General features: G+C 35.9%; 2 protein-coding genes and 1 long non-coding RNA gene across 7 annotated transcripts in view; all 3 read right to left on the reverse strand.

Annotated features, from left to right (window-relative positions):
* Positions 1–718: 718 nt before the first annotated feature.
* Positions 719–5,920, reverse strand: c11h20orf96 (chromosome 11 C20orf96 homolog). 2 transcript variants are annotated; one of them, XM_058791796.1, is made up of 10 exons: positions 5,730–5,862; positions 5,533–5,653; positions 5,324–5,451; positions 5,073–5,231; positions 4,873–4,972; positions 4,000–4,157; positions 3,732–3,833; positions 3,537–3,623; positions 3,290–3,411; positions 719–1,483 (listed from the first exon to the last, which is right to left on the reverse strand). In XM_058791796.1, the coding sequence occupies exons 2-10, from the start codon at positions 5,534–5,536 to the stop codon at positions 1,423–1,425; spliced, it is 921 nt and encodes a 306-aa protein (XP_058647779.1). In that variant the 5' UTR covers positions 5,537–5,653; positions 5,730–5,862; the 3' UTR covers positions 719–1,422. The 2 variants fall into 2 exon arrangements, with proteins under 2 accessions (XP_058647779.1, XP_058647778.1); XM_058791795.1 differs by having other exon boundaries at positions 720–1,483; positions 5,805–5,920.
* Positions 5,921–6,285: 365 nt separating this feature from the next.
* pnp4a (purine nucleoside phosphorylase 4a) lies at positions 6,286–12,192 on the reverse strand. Of its 4 annotated transcripts, XM_058792012.1 has the most exons (8): positions 12,104–12,130; positions 10,284–10,364; positions 9,984–10,056; positions 9,432–9,595; positions 9,045–9,148; positions 8,284–8,459; positions 7,996–8,186; positions 6,286–7,054 (listed from the first exon to the last, which is right to left on the reverse strand). In XM_058792012.1, exons 3-8 carry the CDS (start codon positions 10,004–10,006, stop codon positions 6,837–6,839), a joined length of 876 nt encoding a protein of 291 aa, XP_058647995.1. In that variant the 5' UTR covers positions 10,007–10,056; positions 10,284–10,364; positions 12,104–12,130; the 3' UTR covers positions 6,286–6,836. The 4 variants fall into 4 exon arrangements, with proteins under 4 accessions (XP_058647995.1, XP_058647993.1, XP_058647996.1 ...); XM_058792010.1 differs by lacking the exon at positions 9,984–10,056 and having other exon boundaries at positions 12,104–12,192; XM_058792013.1 differs by lacking the exons at positions 9,984–10,056; positions 10,284–10,364 and having other exon boundaries at positions 12,104–12,170.
* Positions 12,193–12,824: 632 nt separating this feature from the next.
* The window catches only part of LOC131549651 (uncharacterized), a 66,085-nt gene continuing 60,836 nt past the window's right edge, over positions 12,825–18,073 (reverse strand). The window contains exons 2-3 of the long non-coding RNA XR_009273455.1: positions 14,153–14,265; positions 12,825–12,999 (exon numbers count right to left, since the gene is read on the reverse strand). This is a non-coding gene — a long non-coding RNA (uncharacterized LOC131549651). The remainder of the gene's footprint in view (positions 13,000–14,152; positions 14,266–18,073) is intronic.

Below are 18,073 nucleotides of genomic sequence, written 5' to 3' on the forward strand. Positions count from 1 at the left end.
CTCCCACAGTTGATTTCTTCACACCAAGCTGCTTACCTATTGCAGATTCAGTCTTCCCAGCCTGGTGCAGGTCTACAATTTTGTTTCTGGTGTCCTTTGACAGCTCTTTGGTCTTGGCCATGGTGGAGTTTGGAGTTGGACTGTTTGAGGTTGTGGACAGGTGTCTTTTATACTGATAACAAGTTCAAACAGATGCCATTAATACAGGTAATGAGTGGAGGACAGAAGAGCCTCTTAAAGAAGAAGTTACAGGTCTGTGAGAGCCAGAAATCTTGCTTGTTTGTAGGTGACCAAATACTTATTTTACCGAGGAATTTACCAATTCATTCTTTAAAAATCCTACAATGTGATTTTCTGGATTTTTTTTTTTCTCATTTTGTCTCTCATAGTTGAGGTATACCCATGATGAAAATTACAGGCCTCTCTCATCTTTTTAAGTGGGAGAACTTGCACAATTGGTGGCTGACTAAATACTTTTTTGCCCCACTGTATATACATTTTAAGACTTTGCCATACATCACCGATCAAAAGTTTGGGGTCAGTAAGATCTTTTTTATTATTATTATTATTTTTATTGATTGATTGATTGAAAGACATTTAGTACTTTATCCAGCAAGGATACAATAAACTGATCAGAAGTTACAGTAAAAGACATTTATAATGTTACAAATATTTCAATTTCAAATAAATGCTGTTCTTTTGAACTTTCTATTCATCAAAGAATCCTGAAAAAAAAGGACCACGGTTGGTTCCCATAAAATATTAAGCAGCACAACTTTTTTCAACACTGTAAAATGTACAAATGTTTCTTGAACACCAAATCATCATTTCATTGTGACACTTAAGACTGGAGAGTAATGTTTGCTGAAAATTTAATTTTGGCAGAATAGGAATAAATTACATTTTGAAACATTATTAAAACAGAAAACAGTTTTAAATTACTTTTAAATGCTAATATTTCACAATATAAATATTTTTACTGTATTTTAGATCAAATAAATGCCCTTGGTGAGCACAGGAGGCTTCTTTCAAAAATTTCTGAATGTTAGTATATTTACAATGAGACTATTGTAGGTATGCTAGTAGAAAAAGACTTGCTTGTAAAGAGGTATTTTGTTACTACTTACCAAATAAAAGTGGTCATTTTGTGAAACACAAAAATACATGTATGCGGTTGCATGTCTAAAAGCACATCAGTAAATCATGGCATTTGCACTAGAGTGCAATATATTGTGTTTTTTAAAAAAAAAGAGATGATAAAACCTATAAAACAAACTGAAAGCAAAGACAAATAACAAAAAGAAGATCTGTACAATTGTTTGACTGAGTAAAATGATTTAATGAAGTGGCTTCATTGATTTTCCTCAGTAATATATAGCAGCTCAAGGGAAGACTCAAAAAGGTAATGCCTTCAGCACGAGGCTACACAGGGAGCAAATCCACTTGAGGTATATTGAGATGGACGTCCATATCTGGAGTACACCTAAAATACAGAAAACACAGACAGCAACTGTATATAGCCATTATATGGCCATAAAGGGATAGTTCACCCAAAAATGAAAATTCAGTCATCATTTACTCTCCCTCATGTTGCTGCAAACCAAGTGAAGATATTCAGAAGAACGGCTTTTGCCCATAAAATGAATGTCAATAGGGTCCAAAACTATGGACAACGGACAAAAAATACTTCTTTTGTGTTCCACAGAATAATTTCATACAGGTTTGGAACAACAAATGATGACAGAATCTTCATTTTTTTTGGTGCAAATATCAAGTAAATCAGGAGGACTCCTTATAGGACATCTGCCCTTAAACACCACAGCCTGAGACAGTTTGTTTAAGACAGGAAACATGAGAACTTTCTCTGCTGGGGCTCAGTACATCTGCAGATACTAAAGCCATGTCTCTGTCACGAGCAGAGCAGGAAATCCCAGATCTGTTTATCATTATCTCCATTTAATGGAAACCTTTATAACTTGGTGCTCAGTGTGACATGATATGTGAATACAGTGAATGTTTTTTGCTTGTTTTCCATGTCCTTTGTCCCCTAGGGCAAAACACTTAAGGACCGAAGGTCCATATGAATAAATCTTATCTGTGATAATAACAGCTCCCATGGGTGGCAAGAGGTTGTGCATGCACTCGCAGGACCTTGGAATAAAGTGTCCGATTGTTTTGGAGATATGACTGATTGTCATGGAGAGGAAAATGACATGCTGTTTTGGAACAGACTGTTGGGAAATGTGAAACCTTCATTAACCTTTAATGGGTGCCAGGGATTCCATGAATGCACAGCAATCTCTTGTTCTTCATTTATCTTTAAGATGGCCTTTGGAGTCTTTTCCAAAACTGTGTAATATAACACCATCTCCATCAGCTCAATGCTTTTTCCAAACCAAGCATTTGTTTGAAAGTAGATAGGGTACTTTTTCCTCTAGTTTACAGTATCTGATTTGCAACGCTCCTCTCCAGTCTCCAAAAAAGCTTACTGGGTAGTGAACATGTTGCTCATCATACATATTTGCATGATCGTTCACCCAAAAATTTAAATTCAGCCATCTTGTACTCGCTCTCATGTCATTTCCAATATGGTCACACATTGTTTCAACAACATAGGACTGGTATTAATGACAACACATGAAAGTGGTGGAGATCCTGATGACTACTGTACTATACACTCAAATCTTAGTAATGGCAACCATAATAGACTAATGATGCTTTTAGGAAATTGTTTTGTTTGTGTTTTTACTTTATACAATGAAATTCAAGGGAGTCTAATTTGGTTTTGGACCCTATTGTCAGTTGCGAATTCCTTCAGAATTTCTTCTTTTGCAAAGAAGTCTTACAGGTTTGGAACAACATGATGATGACTAAATAATGCCAGAATTTTCATTTTTCGGGTGAACTATTTCTTTAAATTGTTTTTCAGTGCATTAAATGAGCATCTTATCTCATATTGGAAGTTAAATTCTCATGGGCTGTGAGCTGTCAGTATGTTTGAGAAGGCCCTTGATAGTGAAGTTCTCTAAGTGTTGCTGTTCTATATCTGTTTATGGGAGGGGTCGGGTCATACTAACACTGTTAGACATTTCGAGGGGTTTGTTGAACTTCCTTTCAAGTGGCCAGTTTTGTGAGAATGTTTCTCTGCAACTGCAATTATTGTATAACTTGGGAATGCTTGAGCTGAAGAGCTTGGCAATGTTCTTGTGTTAATTGAGGACATAAGAGGACATAAGTTTGTGATAAAGAAGCTGTTTGCCTCAATAACTTAATGTCATTATCTACTTACTTGTCTGGTTTCAGGAAAACATCTGGAAAGATCTCTCTCCTGATGTTTTTTGGTTTTGATAGTTGCAGTTCCTGAATACTCTTCCTTAGCTCTTCATTCTTTCGCTGCATTTCCATTACCAACTTAAAAAATATATAGAGTAAATTAAATTTACAATGTAAATAAGTGTAAAATTTTAAAATATTAATTCCACTTTAATACTCAATAATAAACTTTAATGTATATTTTTTAAATAAAAAATAATTACACTTTTCTGTTTATGAATCTCTTCCCTCATTGTATCATTCTGTGAAGCCATCAGTTTGACAATGGGAGGGATATGGGAAGCATGTTTCTGAAAATCAAACAACAAATGCATTTTTTTATGAAGCTCCTAAAGCAAAAAAAGATCTCCATTTAAAATAACATAAATCTAAAAATCAACACAGAAAAGCTTCTTTACCTCAACAACAGCAGACAGCACTTCTTGTTCTCTTTGGCACTGGCGTCTCTCCAAATTGACCATTTCTTTCTTAAAAAACAGATTCAAATCTTCTTGCTCTTTCTGTCAATTATAAAGGGGCAAATACACTACATTGTTATTGCACATTGAAGTGTTCTTATGGGAGCTGGAACCACATGTGTTTTTTAATAAATAAAGGATTTTCCTGGATATAACTTGGATTACTTTTTACTCAGTCATCCAGCAGTAAGCCCTGCTCATATTTTACCTGCTGAATCGCTTTCAGTCTGTCCAGCTTTCTTTCCATGTCTGCAATCTGCAAGGCCTTGACTGGGAACTCCATATCTTTGTATGTCTTCAGTCTGCGGAGCTCTTTCTGAGCCTCTACCACCTTCGCTTTTAGCAGATCCAACTGCTTCTGCAAACCTACAATTATCAGATGAAGTCAGCTGAAATTTGTTGCTGCAGTTTGGGGTTGTTTGTTTTTTCTTTACCATTAACAACCATTGCAGAAGCAACATTATATGGCCAAAAGGATGTTGATACCCAAACACGTGGACCTCTCTGTGTGCATAGGGGCATTACCATGCTGGAACAGAAGAGGGCCTCATTCTACATTAAATGTTTCTACATGCTTGATTTTAGGCACCTGCTTTGATGAACACTACAGTTCAAGTGAACTATAGTTCTGGGATCATTACAATTATTATTATTAATAATAATAATAATAATAATAATAAAGAAATGCTTTTATTTTGCAAGGATGCATTACATTGATCAAAAAAGAAGGTAAAAATAATTACACTTCCAAAGATTTTGTTATTTCAAATAAATGCTGTTATCTGAACTTTCTATTTATCAAAAAATCCTGAAAAAAAAAATATATATATATATTATGGTTTCCACAAAAATATAAAGCAGAAACTTTTCAATTTTCTTGTTTCTTGAGCACTAAATCAGCATATTAAAAAGATTTCTGAAGGATCATGTGACACTGAAAACTGGAGTAATGACTGCTGAAAATTCAGCTTTGCTGTCACAAGAATAAATTACATTATAAAATATATTAAAATTTTGGGCTGTGTAGTGTACATATTGTGTTTGAAAATGATGAAGACTAACTGATGAACTATAAACTAACCGCTGAGATGTGTCTGTGATGCTTCCTTTATATCTCTCAGCTCTGCTTTGGCACTTCTAATAAGACTGTCATTCCATCGTTTCAAAGCTACCGTAGATCTCTAGAAAGAACATAAAAGATCATGTTTCACTGGTTAGGGATACTCAATACTTTTGAGTTCAGTGCACAATGTGTGTACAGTAGGATCTAAAGACGCTTACCCTCTTTTGCTCTGTCTGGATGAGTAGTTCATTGGTTCTGGCGAATGAGCTTCTGTCTGTCTCCATTATGCTTCTGGCCATCTGCAGGTTCCTCTCTTGAAGCTGTTCACAGATCTCCTCCAGGTCTTTTATTGCTTCTTTCCTGGATTTGATGAGTAACTACAACAGATTGCAGCCGTTGACATGGCATATACACCAAACTAAGCACAAGTGAACTATTAAAGTCTGCTTTCCTTCCTTATAATACACACCATCAGTTCTTTGATGTTGTATTTCGTCTTTGAGGTGATCTGGTCCTGTTCCACTTTTTCAGCTGTCCTTCTCGAAGGGAATTTGGGGAGTGTTGTGAAATCATTGTGGACATGAGATTGAGATTTTCCTGTTCATAAAGCAGAGATAACAAAAGAATTCATAAAGACAGACATGCCTCACAACAGCAGAAGCTTTGATCCATACATACCCATGTTTACACCTGATTTTCCAGTCAGAGATGGTCTGATTTCTCCTTTGTTAGTTTTATGATGAGGAGTTGCCCAGAGCAGAGGTTTAAGTCTTGTATTTCGCTCCCATTTTCTGTAATCCTGGAAAAATATTTGTTAATTTTTACAGAAAGCAATACTCATACATGAAAGAATAAATGGGGTGTGTACTGCAAACCTTTTCATTATGCCAAAAAATGCCAGACCACTACAGTAACATTACAATACATGACCATAACACAGTCAGTCATACCACGGATTTGAAGTTATGCATATCTTGACCTTCCATGTTGATTTCTTCTTCAGAGCCGTCGACATCAAATTTACCGACAGTTCCAACATTTCACAAGTTTGCCATGGCAACCGGAGAAACACGCCTGGACAGCGTACTTCTGCTGCCATCTAGTGGACATTCTGAGCATGCGCAAAACTGCGCTGTACTATTATCATTATGTGGCCTAACAATAAAGAACATGTCTTTATGAACTTCTATAAATCCCTATATATTCTATGTGATTGTAGCAAAAATTGAGAGCATAAAGAATTCAGTTGTGACAATTATTTTTTCTGTCATTTGTAAAAACAAGTTCTTTTTACTGTTCTTTTTTAAAATTATTATTTAATGGGAAATTAATAAGTTTAATTAATGGCTTTGTATTGTCCAACTCTCTCTAAATACATAATTAAAAACTTTCATGATGTTGTAATGGAAATGATTTACAATATACTTGTTTTCAAAATACACTTTAATTGCTGTCATTTCTGCATTATAGATAAGATGCATGTTTATAGAAGAGAAGGTTATACAAAAAGGTCTATATTTAGTGGCACATTTACAACGCAAACAGTAAATATAAAATGTATTATAAATAGCATAACAATGATTTAAATGTCCAACTTTATAGTCAAAATATTAACATTAGGAATTATATTACTTTGTATAATGAACAGCAGTGCATACATTTTTTTCCTGCATAATTCCTCACATAAAGGTGGGATTAATATTATGAAAACATCAATATACAAAGGCATATACAGCCTTCACAGCACCAAAAAAAGACTAATATTTAATGAATAACATGTGGAATAGTCCAATGTTAAAAGTTGGTTGTTATGGCACCATCAAACTACATCATATTTGTGATCACTGCAAATAGTAAAATCTTGACATTTAATTATTTAAAATGTGTTATTGAAAAGTATAAAGAAATGAAAAACATGATCATAGTATAGCTGCAGATGTTCCTGGATGAGGTTTTGATTGGCAGTTACAGTGTTGATAAGATCATGCGGTGTTGTTGTTGATGTCCATGCGGTTGATGAGCTCTGTGACGAGCGCCTGCAGCGTCTCCGAACGCATTTTGCTCACTTCCAGCACAGCTTCATGATTGACAGACTCATTGTCCTCATAGCTTTTCACCACTTTGTTAGTGATGAGGGAGAGACCGAAGACCCTCATGCCACAATGACTGGCGACCAACACTTCCGGTGCAGTACTCATTCCTTTAAAGGCAATATAACAATATGTCTTACTATTTCTATACAATACAATTTTGCTACTGGCTTATTACATGGCTACTTAACAACTACAAATATAAATGCACTTGGAATATTGATTTAAGTTTAAGAAATTATTCTATTATGTCAGTAGAAATATTTGGCAACACTTTAGTATAGGGACCAATTCTCACTATTAACTAGTTGTTTATTAACATGCATATTATTAACATATTGGCTGTTTATTAGTACTGATAAAAACACATATTCTGCATGACCATATTTCTACATCCATAAATACCTAAACTTAACAACTACCTTACTAACTATTAATAAGCAGCAAATTAGGAGTTTGAGGCAAAAGTCCTAGTTAATGGCTTGTTAATAAGAATTGGACCTTAAAATAAAGTGTGACTAAAAATTCTATTATGACTATGATATAAACCTATAATGTCACTACAGAGTGACACAAGAAATGTGAAACTAACACAGCTGTGCAGGAAATCAGATGCTCGGCACAGCGGTCAATTATACAGTTTAATGGTCATTACAGAAAATTATGAGTCTGTGGAATGCAGTGATTGACCAATCAGAACCAAGCATTCCAGAGAGCCGTGTAATAAAGGAGCTCATTCATCAGGCAGTGAAATAACCTAAAATTCAGCACTTTCAAGGACATTAAAACATGAAAAGTAAAAACAAAAACTACGGATGCATGATATATTGGTTATTAAGTCAATATTAGATTATTATAATTCATTGGCAAAGATCGATGTTGGATATTTAATTGTGCATGCTCTATTTTTACAATTAATAAAAGACTAAAATTGTAATAATGCAATAAAATGTAACCATTAGTCAATCTCAATATAAATCAACATTAGAATGTTATTATATTAACTATAATTTCTGGTAGCCACTGATTTCCATATGAGACACCAGCTTACCAACTGCATCCACTCCCAGTTTGTGCAGAAGGCGGGCCTCAGCTATGCTCTCAAAGTTGGGTCCTCCCACCATGCAGTAGACGCCTTCTTGGACATACTGGGAGACGCCCATGCTCTTACAGATGTCGAACGCCATCTTCCGTAGGCTTTTGTCATAAACCCCAGACATGGGTGGAAATCGAGGACCAAACCTTGACAGCAACAGATAAATGATTCCATTCCTTGTAATGGTGATTCTAATGAATTAACGCTTTCCTAACTCACTTCAACATGTACATTGATACTCACTTATCATCATTAGGGCCATTGAGCGGATTCAGTCCAGCAAGTCCAGGGAAGTTAATGTGGTCACGTATGATCATAATATCACCACAGTTATAACTGTCCGCTAATGACCCTGCAGCATTAGTGACAATCAAGGTTTCGACACCCAGTAGCTTAAACACTCTTACTGGAAAAGTGACCTGAGGAACACAAGCGCAAATTCTGTCAATCCATTTTCAACATCCAGCACCTTTGTAATGAACTTTCAAAAGCTTGCGGGTGTACTGTACAGGGATACCTCCAATAAGCCATTTTAATCTAACCCTGTGTTATATAAACCACACAAAAGTTTCACTGAATAGTTCATTGTGCTCTGATTACAGCATGTGACTCAAATCAGCATGACCGGGATGGAGTGAATACACTGTGCGAGCATCCAAAAAGAAAAAATCTCCTTATTCTATCATCATTCTAGACTGCAGCATGACACAGCATGAATAGAACAGTGTTTTGGATTCACTTTTGGAATGCATTTGTGACACGTGAGAGATTTGTGAAACTATCAAGACACACAGATCCTGAGCCATTATGCAAATAAAGCCTGATGGGATATTAAAATGTGTTAGAAATTGATAAAAATGTACAATATCATTGAAAAGTTTAGGGTCAAGATGTTTTTAAAGAAATTAATAGAGTACTTTCATTCACATTAAAATGATTAAATGTTCCATAATTTATGGAAAAGAAGTGCAGCATTTAGTGCCACTGGTTTAAAAAGGTCACACCTTGCATAGTGAGTGTCCCTCATACATGTGGAATCGGCCCTGCATGCACACGCAGGTCTTCCCTTTGAGCTCTCCAAAAACCAGCCTTCCAGCATGACCCTTCACTGTTTCAATACACACAGCACATACAAGCATTACAACATAATTTCCCTCCATTTAACATCATAATAATGTCAACATTATTCAAGTTACAACTTAATTTTTTTTCTCACTAATTTAGTCAAAAATGGTGCAATGAATCTGCTTGTTGTAATTTTGTCACTTTAAAATGTAAGGCTTAAAATTGAAATTTTCTGCAGGCTAAAGATTTAACAGTGTAACGTGCTAGCACGATATACTATTTTTAGCTGATACTTTGTCTGATGCATGCTCTGAGCAGCATATTACCTGTGCTCTGAGGAAAACCAGGGATGTCAGAGTATTTGAAAGAGTCTTGGCATTTGAGCGCATCTGCCAGCATTCCCAGTCCAGAGCCGCAGATGATGGCTACTTTAGGTCTGTGTTGTGTCTGGGACAGCAACCAGTCTGCAGTTATCCGATAGTCTTCATGGCTGGTGATGAGAGAGAGAGAGAGAAAAAAAAAAACTTAATTAAACTAAAAGCCAGACTCCCTATTTAAACTCAGAGAAAATTGTGGAATTTAAAACATGATTTCAACAAAAATGAAACATGATTCATTTGCTGCACATTGTGGACTGTTCCATTTCAGGTCTATTGTGACTATTAAGAAGTATTATATTGGCATTATTGATTAAAAATGGCAAATACCCCTTTTCTTGACCAGAATCATGTTTTATACAGTAAAATGACATACAATATCCAGCATTAAACAGAGCTAAACTTTTACATTTTTGACAAAAAGTAGTTATGTATGCTATTTTCCTTCATACACACAATCCTAAGATATATTTTCAACCTTAAAATGGAAAGAAAACTTACCAGATTTGATCTTTACTATGCATGTTAGTGTTGTGTGTTCGTCTTGAAGAAAGTTTTCAACTGAAGAGTGATCCTGGATTTGAGCAGTGTGTGAATGAGAGAGCAACTCTCTCCATTTAAGTAAACCTAATGCCTGACCTCACTAACACACACAAACGCTCTGATTGGTTACAACTCAGTATTATAGTTTAGTCATGCCTAATGAAATGTTTTGTAATTTGTAGGTGTGTCTGTGTTTAAATATCAGATGCAAGCAAAACTTTCAATCAAATTTGGGGGATGTAAGATTTTAAAACCTACCACATGAGAATATCTGGCACTCGTATCAGTAGAGTTTTTTTTTTCTTCTTCTTCTTCAGTGTACTTACATAATGTTTTTGCCTGTGAATGCATTGCAAATTTAACTATTCACAAGGGGAGTTTTTTTTTTTTTTTTGACAATCATAATCATAGGACCAGAAATCATCAGTTGGGAAGAAAGCAGAAATGATTAACAAGAACAAGACCAACATGTGACTATAGATAATTTAGACATTAATTTCCTACTGCATTTGTTTCCTAGTTGTATTTTCTAATGTATGCTGAAATAGATGATCAGTATTCTTACTTTTCAATAAAAGTTTAATGCAGAATTTACATGTAAAATTAGGCCCACTTAATGCAACTCAAAAAATGTGTATAAATCCAGCATGCAGTATGATATCTGCCAATGGGTCGAACTCGAGTTCTTTCACAGGATCGGTAACATGTGAGGCCCATTACCAGAGGTACAGACTCCAACCCAAATCCAAAGCACGGGACCAGAAAAATTTAATTTGGGGACCTCACAAGATTTGTCTGATTGTAAGCAATTTTCTACTTTTAGATGCAGATCCAAAGGCTTGAAAAACATTTCATATGTATAATGCAACTTCACTTCTCTAGACATTCAGTCCCTCCAGGATTTCACGATTTTTTTGTGTGATTTTTGCGATCAAAATGACTGATTTTGTGGTGGTAATTTCCATAAATTTGTGACAAATTTGCGATTTTTTTTCTTTTCTTTTAAATTATGATATCACATTTACCAGATTAACTCAAGTGAAGTCACCTTTATTTATATAGTGCTTTTAACAATACAGATTGTGTCCAAGCAGCTTTACAGTATCAAATAGGAAAATAGTTTGTGCAGAAGGACAATAGTAAACACTAAATTTTCAGTTGAAGGTATTTCATTACTGAATTCAGTGATGTCATCATCCAGCTCAGTACAGTTCTAATAGTATTTGTGCAATCATGTAGATGATATCGCTGGAAATTAAGTGTCCCCATAGGGCTGCACGATTAATCGCATGCGATTTTGAACCAGCTGGAGTTTATTAAACGTGCAGATTATGTATTGTGTTAGATGCACAATATTCACAAATAACAAACAAAATGCATAAAGCTGGTTTATTTTGCTCTCTTAGTCAATTCTGAAACATTTTAACTTTTAAAACAACCTTAGGACCCTTTTTCCACTTTACCTATGTAAACATTAACAAATAAGTATTGTAGGTGTACATAATGCTTGTAAATCCAATTCATACATTTGGTATGGTCTCTTAATAAATTCTGATATATTGATATATTATATATTGATATTTAAAAAATAGAAAGGGAAAAAATTAAATAATTAAAAAACACTGCGTCGTCTGCGTTGGTATTGTATCAGACTTTACTGATCAGTGTGCACTTAATGCACTTAACATTATATGAAATTCAAGTTCAAATGGAGTTAACAAAGTTTTTGACCAGCGAATGACGGAGATGGAGTGTCATTAGAACGGCTGTAACTGTTGTCTGCGGCAGTAATTAATCACTTAAGTGCATCGCAACATATGCTTTCATCAACTTTTACAGGTTATATGACGTTTATTGTAGCTATATGGGCGCTTAGTTTTTCTTGTTGTTTAATACACTTGGTCAAAATCTCAAATTAAGCGCTTATGCACAGGATATTTAAAACGTACATTGTATATTGGCTAGACGGCAAATAACCTACTTCTCCGCTCTTCAAGCACACAAAAACATAGCCTTTACAGACGTAGTGTTTGAGTAAAGAAAACGCTGTACTATTCAAACATCAGTTATTTATTTACCCTTTCATTGCGAAAAAGCCGAGATCCGTCTCCTCGCCAAACCTGATATTGCCAAGTGCAACGTGTTCCTGGGTCAACATCTTTGTTGACCCTGGAACAACATTGTGATTAACCAATCAGATTTCAAGAACCAGTTTATAATTTTTGTGAAGTTTAGGATTACAATCAGTGTTTGGTGCTTGTACATCAGTGTAATCCATCTATCAGTTCCTCTGATTTTAGGGATTACTCATGGGTAAGGTTAGGTTTAGGTGTAGGAATATGGTTAAGATTATATTTTTGGATTTACATTTACATTTACATTTACATTTATGCATTTAGCAGACGCTTTTATCCAAAGCGACTTACATTGCATTCAAGTTACAGTTTTTACATTTTATCAGGTCTTTATCAGATTTAAATGTTGTTCCAGGGTCAACAAAATATGTTGACCCAGGAACACGTTGCACTTGGCAATATCAGGTTGTGCTGTCTCCTCCAGGCTGCGCGCGGCGCGTCAATCTGAATGGAGGCGGGGTGAAGTTACGAGGTTTCGCTGAGAGCTTGATGATCCAATGGCGTTACGAAGTTTTACACATGAACAACATCTGAATCCACGTAACGTAAAATAATTAAGTTAGATGATTATAATTTTATGTTATGTGAGGTCTTTTATTTATTTTTTTGCGGTTAAGTGACGAATTATGCAGGATCACAAAAAAATGCGACATTTTGCTTATTTTGCACTGTATTCAGCGATCGCGGAATCGCGAAAAACTGGAGGGACTGGACATTGCTTTTATTAAGAGTAATGCATTTCACACAGTGGTTGACCCAGCTTCTCATTGGCATGCATTGGCAGTGTATGAATTGTGTATGATACACCACTTGTTTCCATTCACTTTAAGAATCAGGATCTGTGAGAAAAAAAGAAAAGAAAAAAAAAAAAAAACACAGCAAGCATATTAACTTATATAATGTACAATTTGCAGGTCATTATGACAAAAATAAACACAGATGCACATGAGTGCAGCACACTATATTTTTCTTGATTATTATATGGCAACTTACAAAATGAATGAACAAGTAAATTAATAAATGCACATGGAATATTGATTCACAATTGATAAAATTGGTCTTTTGTGTCATTAGAGATAAACTAGAGTCATACAAGATATGTTAAACACATCTACAGCTGTGTAGGAGATCATTTGCATTAATTCTAAAGTTTAACGGTCATTACAGAAACATATTTGACTGTGGAATGCAGTGATTGACCAATCAGAACCAAGTATTCCAGATATGTAATAAAGGAGCTCATTCACCAGGCAGTGAAATAACCTAATATTCAGCACTTTAGAGGACATTTAAATATTAAAAAATATCAACAAAAACTAGGGTGTTCTATCAGTATCAGGTCTGGTATTGGTCATATTTAATTGTGCATGCTAATTTACTCTACATTTAGCAAAACACTAACCATATAAAAATGCTGTTAAGTGTAATCCAAATTTTAAAAATCTCAATATACATTTTGTATATTAAAATAGCGTATCATAATCATTAGCATTTAAAACAAATGATTCATTTTTTTTTTGTATTTTATTTAGACAAAATAGTACATTAGTTTAATATTTAGAATTTTTAAAAGAAAATAATTTTCAGCTTATTGTATCAACAAAAATTTAATAGTGCACCCCGAAACAAAGAAAAATTGAATCTGAAACGCCGTATTTTGATTTCAAGATTTCAAATATGGTCTCTCCTACGAGGAACATTCAGCTCTAGACAATAATATTTACATTTTCAGCATTGCTCTCTCACATACCATCAGTCTGACAATGTGCAACAGAGTCAAGATAGCTTTCTGGCACATGAAAACCTTTTGTCCCAAGAGGACATGGAAAAATGTGGAAAAACGCATACCGGGTTACATCTAACTAGGCTCATGTGAGTGATACAATGTAATCAGACAGATAAAGAGAAAGTCAGAGAACGACAGACAGAGAGAGAGAGAGAGAGAATCCCTCTATCTGTAACTACATTAAAAATGTTGAGTGCCAAGCATACCCTATGCATGTTGCTCTCTCTCCATCTGCTCAGACGTAATCTGTAGCATATGAGGCACATGTGATTTCACCCACTGGAATCTGATTGTCCAATCCTCTCATTATTAATGGATTCTAAAAAACTCCAAAAAACACAAAATAAGAGGAAATGAAAAATCTCGGTGTACAGTGTTAAGATTTTTTTTAAAGTGCATTCTGAAATAGCATCAGAACAGATTTGGAGAAATTTAGCATTACATCACCTCCTCACCAATGGACACTCTGCTGAGAATGGGTGCCGTAAAAATGAAAGTTAAGCAATATTATAGATAGAGGACACATATTCAGCCAGAAGCAACGGTCTGAAGTTAAAAACGTTTCAATAATGGATTTGTTCCGTACAAACAGGTACGCTTTACAAGACATTAACTAATGGACTGGAGTTGTGTGGATTATTGTGATATTTTTCTCAGCTGTTTGGACTCTCATTTTGACAACTCCTATTCTTTGCAGAGGATCCATTGGTGAGCAGGTGATGTAATATGCTAAATTTCTACAAGACTGTTCCAATGAAGAAACAAACTCATTTACATCTTGGATGGCCTGAGAGAGAGTAAATATTCAGCAAATTTTCATTTTTGTTGAACTATTCCTTTAAATGTCTTACACATAAAGTTAACTTCAACCAAAGCTTAAAGGGATAGTTCACCCAAAAATAAAAATTTGATGTTTATCTGCATACCCACAGGGCATCCAAGATGTAGGTGACTTTGTTTCTTCAGTAGAACACAAATGAAGATTTTTAACTCAAACCGTTGCAGTCTGTCAGTCATATAATGCCAGTCAATGGGCACACAATATTTGAGAGTAAAAAAAACATGCACAGACAAATCCAAATTAAACCCTGCGGCTCGTGACGATACATTGATGTCCTAAGACACGAAACGATCGGTTTGTGTGAGAAACTGAACAATATTTGTATCATTTTTTACCTCTAATACACCACTATGTCCAACTGCCCTGAGCGCGTGCACGGCATCCGGTGCGTGACGTCTGTAATTTAACAGTTCTGCAGTACAGTTACTAAAGTATGTAAATTCATTCATAAGGTACTACACTCACAAGCCAGGCTTAAAATGTAACACTAATAATTTTATACAATATGCAACAGGAGATCTCTGCTCTATCTATCAAGGTATCCTTGGCCTTAAAAAGCCTGAAGACCTCTGACCTAAACATAAAACATGAAAAATGAGCTCTGTAGGCTGTGTAATTTCTTAAACAAAAGCACAGTGCTTAGAACGTGCAAGGCATTTCTCATGCGCGAGGCATTTCACATGCTCCACAATACTCACTCTATGCTCTGACGTTGGGCTGGTCATGTGGAGGTGTGTAGTAATTCGTTTTTGGTGAATCCGCTGGGAAACTTGTGACTTGGGGAAGGGTCATGTCTGAGTCCTCATCCTAACCTTTACCTCACAACTGTTCTTTTTATTATTTGGCTTGTTATTTCTACGAATGAACACGTTTACAGTGTAGTTTACTACAATGAAGCTACTCAGTTTTCATTGATCAGTTGAAAACAGTGAAAATATTTCACAATTCATCCTTACTTGACCCAAACCATGCAAAAAGGGAACCCTTCTCCACTTTTGCCCTTTCATGGGCCATATGAAGGTGAGTCAGGGAGCCAATGTGGGCCTGAATCTTAAGCAGCTGACCCTAATCCTCTGAACACATATGGAGCAGGGTCATCCATGTACATCTGGCCCGACTGCCGGGTGCCAAGAGCCAAGGACAGCCAGCAAACATGTAGGGCGACAATCAAGGGCGCACTCTGGCCTGACTAGTGCCATACGAGGAGCTGTGACAGCCTCTATTACCATCTTAAAAGATGACTCTGTCCAACAGTAACACATCCTTCTGCTTGATTAATGTGTTGTTATAGCCTGATGCTACAGAGCATGCTATATTATGCAAATCTGATTTTAATGGACCCGCATTGATGATCGGCCATGTGAAAAGAAAGGACATAATTGCATTTCAAAGTGGGCGGAGAACAAAAGGGAAGTTAAGAGCCGCTTAATTGACCAATTGCAGAGAAATATAGTACACAAGAGGAGACCCTACAGTTGCAGATGTCCATGAAGATAGGACACACTTCACCTCTCACAGCTACAGTAAATCTACTCTATGCTCCCATCAAAATGTCCTGGCTGTAATTGCTGCTAATTGCTGCCATGGATGTCAGTCTCTCTGTTGGGGGTCTCAAAAATGGGGTGAAATGATGGCAAATATCCACCGTTATAAGCGTGACTGCTCACTGCACACACAAACAATCTCAACCGCACATCTGTGACACACACACACCGCTCAGCGATTGTGGTCCCAAACCATATGTGACCCCCTTTACTTGGGAGGGTTTCAAAGTTGACAGTCCGTCCTCATTGGGCCCACAAATACAAGAACTCGCATTGAGAAAAAGTGTTGTTAATCGGGTTGCCAGAAAATGATTACCTCTGTTATTATTCCACCCAACGGGGGGGATTTGCATTGGCGTTTGACTCGATGGGACTTCCTGATGCTCTGTTTTGGTATCGTTCAGTAAGCTGCTCTCATTGCCAGAATGTTCCCCTGAGCTGAGAGCATCGCAGCCTGGGCTGTGGATTATTCTAGATTAGCCGCGCTGGGCATAATCTCTTGCGCAGTCTGTAGATCAGTGTGGAGGTGGCAGACAGAAGGGCAGGGCTAACAAGGTCATAGCTGATATCTCGGCTAGCACACACATAAACAGGCATGTCAGGACAGTCTTGCTCCTGTGGGAAACTGCTGCTGAGAGTTACAAACTGCTAATCTAAAGATAAAAGGGTTTCATAAAAGGGCACCCTTCTCATAGATTCCTATTATTTGTCCTCAATGTACAAATGATTATAAGTAATTTGTGAAACAGTTCAAGAAAAAACTAAATATCGAGTAACTTGCATTTATTTAAGTTTACTTTTGTTTCACCAATGAGAAGTGTCAAACAAATGTAAAGCACAATCAGCTGTAGGGATTCACAGTAGCGGTGTTGACTTCCTGATTAAATATGAGTGACTTGTTAAAAAAAACAAAAACATATCTGTTGCATTCTTTAATGAATCAGTTTTTGAAACAAATTGGTTGAGTGAATGATCCAATGACTCCCTCATAAAGACATTCATACTTCATTGCTGTAGATTTGTTGTGTTGTAAAGTTAAAGTTTTGTGGCATTTAAAAGTGATTTGATCATTTCTATCCCGTAAGAAGCTAAAAAAACAAAAACATTCAAACTACTTTGTTCAAGTTCAAACTCATTAACATATTTACTGACATATTGCTCGAGACTTACTCATATAAAAGTTATATTTAAACTTTATTCGGAGTACTACTTGTGCACAATGCACATTTCTTAATATTAAGCCTAAAATGTGTTTTAGTCACAATCTATTTTACGATCTTTGAATAATCGGTCTTTAAATGCAAGACTTGCAATAGTTCCACTTTAACACAATTAAATATACTTGAGTATACATTTAGTTGGACTTCAGCACTACTTCCGCACAATTAAAGTGCATTAAGTACAAAATTATTTGTTTCAATTTAGCAGACTTTAAGTATACCAGTGTAACATTCAGTCCACTGGAGGCAAGCGTAGGGAAGAACCCATGTGCAGTTTATTTACAAACATGATCCAAAAAAAACTGTGAACATAATCCGAGACTTGAACAGACTTGACATAGCATAAACAAACTAGACTAACCAACAGCAGGTTACAACATCAATACGCAACGAGAGACAATGGCAACATGATGGCTACTTATAGCAAACAATTCCCGGTCACATGACATGAACCAACCAATGAGAGACAGGACACATGACACAATGAACAAGAGAACCCATAGCATTAATACATGAGGGTAA

Source organism: Onychostoma macrolepis, chromosome 11 (assembly GCF_012432095.1).
Source record: "Onychostoma macrolepis isolate SWU-2019 chromosome 11, ASM1243209v1, whole genome shotgun sequence".
Lineage (NCBI taxonomy): Eukaryota > Metazoa > Chordata > Actinopteri > Cypriniformes > Cyprinidae > Onychostoma > Onychostoma macrolepis.

What these genes read in the sequence shown, in the direction of transcription:
- c11h20orf96 (XM_058791795.1), bottom strand. Translation starts at nt 5,840, where the DNA reads ATGGAAGGTCAAGATATGCATAACTTCAAATCCGTG. An exon ending in TGCATAACTTCAAATCCGTG is followed by an intron (nt 5,654 to 5,804) that starts GTATGACTGACT and finishes ATATTTTTCCAG; the next exon opens with GATTACAGAAAATGGGAGCG. An exon ending in GTTTTCCTGAAACCAGACAA is followed by an intron (nt 1,484 to 3,289) that starts GTAAGTAGATAA and finishes TCTGTATTTTAG; the next exon opens with GTGTACTCCAGATATGGACG.
- pnp4a (XM_058792010.1), bottom strand. Translation starts at nt 12,183, where the DNA reads ATGTTGACCCAGGAACACGTTGCACTTGGCAATATCAGGTTTGGCGAG. An exon ending in TGGTTTTCCTCAGAGCACAG is followed by an intron (nt 9,149 to 9,431) that starts GTAATATGCTGC and finishes GTATTGAAACAG; the next exon opens with TGAAGGGTCATGCTGGAAGG. An exon ending in AATGGCCCTAATGATGATAA is followed by an intron (nt 8,187 to 8,283) that starts GTGAGTATCAAT and finishes GTTGCTGTCAAG; the next exon opens with GTTTGGTCCTCGATTTCCAC.